This window comes from Puma concolor, chromosome B3 (genome assembly GCF_028749965.1).
Source record: "Puma concolor isolate L17-30 chromosome B3, mPumCon1.1.hap2, whole genome shotgun sequence".
NCBI lineage: Eukaryota > Metazoa > Chordata > Mammalia > Carnivora > Felidae > Puma > Puma concolor.
The window spans coordinates 111938229-111945913 of record NC_141672.1 but is presented as its reverse complement, the minus strand read 5'-3'; the positions used below and the strand labels follow the sequence as shown (position 1 = coordinate 111945913).

General features: G+C 39.3%; 1 protein-coding gene across 5 annotated transcripts in view; it reads right to left on the bottom strand.

Moving 5' to 3' along the window:
- PIAS1 (protein inhibitor of activated STAT 1) overlaps positions 1-7685 on the bottom strand; it is a 127757-nt gene that overhangs the window by 4278 nt on the left and 115794 nt on the right. For all 5 annotated transcript variants that reach the window (XM_086711041.1, XM_086711039.1, XM_086711040.1 and 2 more), the window contains 3 exons: positions 6642-6822; positions 2450-2592; positions 339-376 (listed from right to left, as the gene is read on the bottom strand). In XM_086711041.1, coding sequence (XP_086567167.1) covers positions 339-376; positions 2450-2592; positions 6642-6822 — 362 coding nt within the window. The remainder of the gene's footprint in view (positions 1-338; positions 377-2449; positions 2593-6641; positions 6823-7685) is intronic.

The following is a 7685-nucleotide window of genomic DNA, read 5'->3' as shown; positions in this document are numbered from 1 at the left end:
TTTCCAAAGAGGCATATGCTCATTAGCAGCAGGAAAGAAGACAGTCCACCCTCTTTCTCTAATGGAGATATCTGGCCAAGGATTTATCAACTGACTTACTGCCCTGTTTCTTTTTTATATAAAAGAGTACTGGAAACCAACAAATAGATACTATTCTGACTATACACTCAGGCACAGCTGAAACAAGGGGATTTTTATTTAAATGCTTAAAACCTTAACAATAATGAGGACTACTCTGAATTTTCTAAGAAATTTATCTTCTCTCACAGCTACATAATATACTTACAAATACTTTAATGTTCAATTAAGACAACAGCAATATGTTTCATATAACATACCTGATTGTCTCCTGATAAGAAAGGAAAGAAATCTAATCCTGTGAGAAAAAAAATTATTTTAGTTTTGAAAAATAAAACAAAACAAAAAACCCTCCCTAATGCCCCAATACTCTAGAAACCAATACAAATCTTAAATGCTAATTCTAAATTCATTTAGAATTTAAAAAGAAGAGCGGAAGCCCACTGTTGGTCTCTCCCCTCTCTAGATTACCAAGGCTGAAGTTCAAGCTTTAGCCATATTTGCCCTCCTTGCAACTCCATTTGTGGGATTTGGGTCACTGCCACCCTGCTGGATCGAACATGATCCCTTACGCGGACACAGTACTTTTCACCAATTTTTCTTGACTTCTCTTAACTAACATCTCAAACTACTCTAATGAACTCCTCACAAGCACCTGTGAGGTATGTCGTTATGTCTGGCCTCATTTTGTGGGTGAGAACGTTTTACGTAGCAGGAAGTTAAGCAAGCTGTAGCACAGATTTTCTTTTTCTTTCTCAAATTTGTTCACTCGCCACTATCTGCACCAGATTCCAACTCAGAGATCCTCCAGTGGCATGAGGGCGGGGAGAGATGGGAGGGCTGTGACTGCTGGGGTGCTGTGTCACAGAAGGACTGTCTGGTCCTTGGCTGCCATGGAGTCCATGCAAGCTGCTCCTTCTAATTCCCACTCTCGTCCGCATCGCTCAATGTATGATATGGAGAACAAGAAACCCATGTGAATAAAAGGCCTCATTCTGATATCTAAGCTTGGGGGAACGGATAACAAGCAGATGTAGATAAAAATATGACGACACAAATCCTCTGAGGATCCATCCACTGTCTACACTGGAACAGGTTATAACACGAGGATCTGCAAAATGTACAGTCCCTGTGGTTCCTGATGTGGACATGTGGCAGTAGCCTCAGTGAGAAATAGGGCTGCCTCGTCTCAGAGTAGCCACTAACCACATGATGTGGGTACCCAAATTCACTAAGATTAAGTCAAATGAAGAACTGAGTTCTTCAGTCACAACCGCCATGTTTCAAACGCTCCATAACCAGATGTGGCTAGTGGCCACTGTAAATTACATTTCCCTCCTCGCAGAAAGTTCTACTGGACAGAGTTCAAACAGGGTTTTCATAACAATCATTAAGAATCTATTCAACTATTTCAGCTTCCAAGAATCTTTGCCAGTGGCCCCGGATTTTTCCGTAGGGGAGGGGATGGAGGGAATCTTTCACTTTATATTTTTGTATTAAATTCTCTACAGTAAGCACACACAGCTTTTTGGGATAAAAAAGAAAAATGTTCTTAGATGTACAAATTCTTAAATTACAAAGACACAGAACTAATAATTTTTTGATAATGTAAGTGATTATTATCAACCCCAAATACATTGTGCAGCGAGTATACTGACATTTCAAACTACTTTTAAAAAGAAGAATCAGGTTTGCTGGAACAAAAATTAAAACTTCCCAATGTCTTAATTCAGCATTATTTAAAACATAATACAACACAGTTACCCACAATGCCAGTTGCATTATTAACTGGATTCAGGGAAAAAAAAAATAGTTTTCTTTTTTTTTTTTTTTTTTTTTTTTTTATTTATTTTTGGGACAGAGAGAGACAGAGCATGAATGGGGGAGGGGCAGAGAGAGAGGGAGACACAGAATCGGAAACAGGCTCCAGGCTCTGAGCCATCAGCCCATAGCCTGATGCGGGGCTCGAACTCACGGACCGCGAGATCGTGACCTGGCTGAAGTCGGATGCTTAACCGACTGTGCCACCCAGGCGCCCCAAAAAAAATAGTTTTCATAAATATCAAATTGCAAAGCAACATATTGAAAGTCATCCAAAAACAACTTGTAGATCACTGAAGGTCACAAAACCTTGAGATCCTTGTACTAGTCTCACCGCTGGTAGTAAAACATTGGCTACTAATGAAGGTACAAACAAGGAACTGGGTCTGTATTTATTTACGACCACCGTGTTAATTTCTCTCAGTTCACCAGGCCCAAGCCCCTGTTTTTTCAATCTTTCCATTCTTCCCTAGACTCACCCGGAGGAAGTCTATGTAGATCAAAGGCATTCATAATGCTATGTGACAATAGAGAAGAACCAGTGACTCACCTTGTAGGTCATAAGGCATGGGTGTCATGTGGAAAGGATGCCTGTAGTCCTGGATGAGGGATGTATTAATGTAGCTTGTGTCTACAGCAGGGAGACTTGGGGTGCGGGACACTGGAGATGCTTGATGTGGAAGACTTAATATGCTAGAAGGAAAGGTTCGCATAATTTTCATGAGTCAGTTGAACTTTTAATTCTAACAAGGGGACCGCATCTTGCAAAATGAGTCCTAGCTTTTGTGCTGAAAATAAAAAGACAAGCAAAGCAATACATAATTTAAACTATCATAATTATTCGGAAATAATCTGTATATAGAGTAGCACTTTGCAGGGGCTATAGGGAGAAATGGATGGGTAAATGATATATCCAACATTCATAAGCCACATGCTGTCTCATCTACACTTTTGGAATGCAGGGGGAAGGCATGGCTGAGCCACTTCAGCGAGATATGAGTGAAAGATATCTATAGCAGCCAAAATTTAGAAACCTTTTAAAAATAAGCACTGGAATGCTGTCTAGTCAAAAGTATAGGTATGTCCCCACAAAGAAAACACACACAGACAAGCCTGAGAAATGGCAGCAATCTGAGCAGTGGCGCTAACAGCTGGCCCCCACACTTGTAATCTTTACGAGAACAGAAACACGGTACTGTTTATCCTGGTATTCCCAATGCCCCGCACACTTGTCGGCACACTGTTTGCATACAAAGCCTGCTGAACGAACGGAGGCAGCAAGACAAGAAGATGTGCTCCAAAGTGAACAGGTGGCGGATAGGTTTTAAAGAGAGAATAGTATAATGGCGGGGGGGGGGGGGGGGGGAGAATGGGACAAAAAAAAAGGGATTCTGGAAGAAAAAAGTGAAATGTTTAAGTAGCTGAGAAATTAAATCTTTTTTTCCTTACAAAAAATTAATTAAAAAAGCAAAATGGAGGGGAAAAGATGAAAAAGACAAGAAAGAACTGAAATGATCTTAAAAAGAAAAAGAATTCTAATAGTTCTGAGTGCAAACATGAGGCTCATGTGCTATCCCAATCATCCAAGAGGCTAACAGGCATATAAGTCATAGAAAATAAAGAACAAAGAAGGTATAAAGAGACTATTTTTTTGCTTTTAAAACTTCATATAAAGTACTTGGGTGTGGAGATTCAATTTCGATGGTGCAATGCAAGTTCAGAGTATTTCAAAAGATGCCAAGGTTGGATTTCCAGGAATAGAGTTCTAGTTATGACCATCCGCCACATTTTCATGAATGGGATATGAAACATAAAATATACTCTCTTCTGCCTCATAAAAAATGTTTTGTCTAATGGAAACTTAATTAAACCTCTTACATCTATAAAAAGTACCATTTTCCATTAGCTGTCTCCTCTGACAATGCCTAAGGGATTATAAGACAGAAGAAAGCAGTTGAAATGCTAGCCTTTGAAAATATCTTGGTATACCAAACAGCAAAGGAAATTTCTGGATGAATACTAAACACTCACTGGCTGAAGACAGCAAAATGTTTTACATTTACTGATGTTTGCCTCTAATTCCTGGCTGGCTCCTTTTCTTTCAATTTTGTGATATTATTCTGAAGATGCATTTCCACCTTTACACTGCACAATAACAAATACAATATGCCTAGGGTTGAGGTTTTTATTTATTGGCTAGTCATTATTGTAAAATGGCCACGAATGCTGAATATGGCATTATTCTTCTAAAAATGCCATAAACTTGCAGGTTGCTTGTTTTTATCCGTAAACAGAGAAAGGTCTGGCATTGGTAAATACTTTATCTGGGTTTAATTGGTCACTGGTAAGCTCAGGAAGCAGTTAATACACTAATGTAATTTTCCAAACATAATAAACACAACTAGTTTTGGAAAAACAGCAAAGCAAATGTCCAAAGAATTGAAATACCAGATTTCTAAACACTCCAAAAAGTTTCCTTTAAGGAAAAATGTATAGTCAGAGAGCAAAATTATTGCACAGTTTACGTATATATGTGACTACTATAAATATTCTACAGAGTAGAAGCAACTTACATATATAATGGTGCATTTAATCTATTAGGTATACACCCAGAGATTTATGAAATACCTTTTAATGTTACAATTATGGTATTTAAAGAAATAATATGGTAATATGTACTTGGTCATAGTAAGATTTGATATTAAATATAAAATATCTTGGGATCAAGATTCTACAGATATTTGTTCTAACTATACCGGCTTCTGGCAATTTGACATTTTTTCCCCTCCCACTCAGATTTATAAAATAAGTTGGTGTAAAAACAAGGTCAGGTTTGTTGGGTAACAGGCATCCGGGTAGGCTTTCATCAGACGTAAATCTTCATAAGGTAGGATTTAAAGTAGAATTAGTGTTTAGATATTCATGTTTTATTTTTTACATAGAATAATGATACTGCTATTAATGTCTTTATTTCTGTCTGATGTGTGCTGATAAGCTACTCTGGAGTGAAAATACTAACCTGTGTAACAGGTTTGATTGTATTATGAAGATTCCTGAAATAGTTTCTAACAGGCAAGTTACCTTTATCATAATTATGTTCTTTTTACTGCTGCAACTTCTACCTTTCAAGTAACTACAACTATTACCGAATAGAAGATCTTTTATCTCATCAAACAGTATCAAACCTGACAATGATTTGACTCCATGCATGGGAATGCCTGCCCTTGGTCTGGTGTTAACTTTCCCTCTGGAACCCTGAAATTTTGCAACAATGCCTTCTCTCACTTAACATTCTTTCTTCAGGCACTACTGTTCGCTGGAAGGAGATTATTTGACTAGCTCCTACTCAGTTACAACAGGCCACATCATTCTCCCGATATATACCTAAAAGGGGGCACGCCTATTTCTAGACTTCTCTTTGGGGTGCTACAACTGTGCCTCAGCAAAACATGAAGTCTTCTTGTTGAGAATCTCCGACGTGTCTCATGAGGCAGTCCATTTAAAGAGCACAGCTCCTTGGGGCGCCTGGGTGGCGCAGTCGGTTGGGCGTCCGACTTCAGCCAGGTCACGATCTCGCGGTCCGTGAGTTCGAGCCCCGCGTTGGGCTCTGGGCTGATGGCTCGGAGCCTGGAGCCTGTTTCCGATTCTGTGTCTCCCTCTCTCTCTGCCCCTCCCCCGTTCATGCTCTGTCTCTCTCTGTCCCAAAAATAAAAATAAAAACGTTGAAAAAAAAATTTAAAAAAAAAAAAAAAAAAAAAAAAAAAAATAAAGAGCACAGCTCCTTGTCTTACCATCCTCTACAAAATGTGAAACCCTTTAAAGTTAGGACTGTGCTTACCCATTTTATTATCACCCAGGTTAGGCACAGGGTGTTTTACATAAAGCAGATAACAGTATTTGCTAAAGAGAACTGAAGCATAACCAAGGTACTGATAGGGGACTAATGGGAACTATGGGAAATGAGTCTGCAAAACAGAAAGCATTAGCACTGCAACTTTAGTCTCTGGCTTCCTTCACTGCCCACCTTACACACTCTGAGGCAGCTTTAATGCATTCCTCTGGTCCTCCTCTGCTTTCTACTTGAAATACTCAACCTAGGATTAATCTTAAAGCACATTGCGTAAATGTTCTAAATCCTACGAGCAGCATTAAGATCACCTAAGAACAGATGAGAGATGTGAGTTTTCTCAGTCCCAACTCCTGAATCAGATGTGTGGGAATAGGGGAGCAATGTGTGTTTTAATGAGCGCTCTGGGTGATTCTGCCAGACACCAAAGTTTAAGAACCAATGTTCGAGAATCATCTTCTGGTATGATAAATACTGCATCCAAGGGACTCCTTTAACGCATTGTCCCAGCCCCTCAAATATATCACACACCTGGGGACACTCCAACCTATTCTTTGATTACTAAGTTTCACAATCATGCATAATCATTTCATTTGGCTGATCTTTTATTTCATTATTATTTTTTAATGTTTATTTTGGAGAGAGAGAAAGAGAGTGAGCGAGTGTGAGTGGGGAGGGACAGAGAGAGGGGAACAGAAGATCTGAAGCAGGCTCTGAGCTGACAGCAGCAAGCCTGATGTGAGGCTCGAACCCACAAACCGTGAGATCATGACCTGAGCCGACGTCGGACACTCGACCAACTAAGCCACCCAGGAGCCCCTACTGGCAGAATTTTTTTTAACTGTATTTGCAAAATTAACTTTCCCAATGACTTGTTAAGGTCTCAGTTACTTACCCTTTATTATTTAGTGGTGATGTGGGAGACAGGGAAGGACAGGTCCTCTTGGCAGAAGGCTCTTCCTCCTCTTCATCAGATGAACTGTCTATGGTTAAATCAATCACCTCCACTTTCTTATTTTTATTTGAGGACGGGTGGTGAGAAGCCACCTGATGCTCCAATGTGGAGCTCAAGCATCCTGTGTAGGAATGAGTAAAACACAAGGTAAAAAAGACCCATAACGACACGTCTCTTTTTTCCTCAGTATGTCTATGGGTTAGTTTATCAGTTACAGTTTAGACTTACAATGTTGTTAGGGGCAGAGATAGAAAACCAACAGTGGCTCTGTTCCCCTAAGCTTAAAACTACTATTGATTATTGGTTGTTAGAAGTTTTTTGTTTTTAATTTTTTTTATTATTTTTTGAGAGAGAGACACACACACACACACACACACACACACACACACACACACACACACACACACACAGAGTACAGGAGGGGGAGGGGCAGAGAGAAAGGCAGACACAGAACTTGAAGCAGGCTCTAGGCTCCGAGCTGTCAGCACAGAGCTGGGTGCAGGGCCCGAACCCACAAACCATGAGATCATGACCTGAAGATCATGACCTGATCTTGAGCTGAAGTCCATGCTCAACCAACTGAGCCACCCAGGTGCCCACCCCCCTTTTTTTAAAAGCAAAAAAAACAAAACGACAATTCTGAATTAGGGCAAACAATCAAAATGTATGTCTACTTCAACATAAAAGCAGTTTGAGGGTAAAGACCATATATTACATATGTACCTAGGATACTTAGGAAATGTATGGTAACACTTTTTAAATGTCATAGCATCCTTCCAGCAAAAACATACTAAAAACAAGAAAAATAAATGGAAAAGAAACATTCACTAATCTTTACCAAACCTCTTAAAAAATTTAAATGATACCATTTCAAAAGTATGACCTTACAATGACTTATTTGTTTGTTACTTTGAAATCTTACACCAGAAAAACTTTAAAGCTAGCAAAGTGAATTTAAAAGGAGTTTTACTACTTCTGAACATT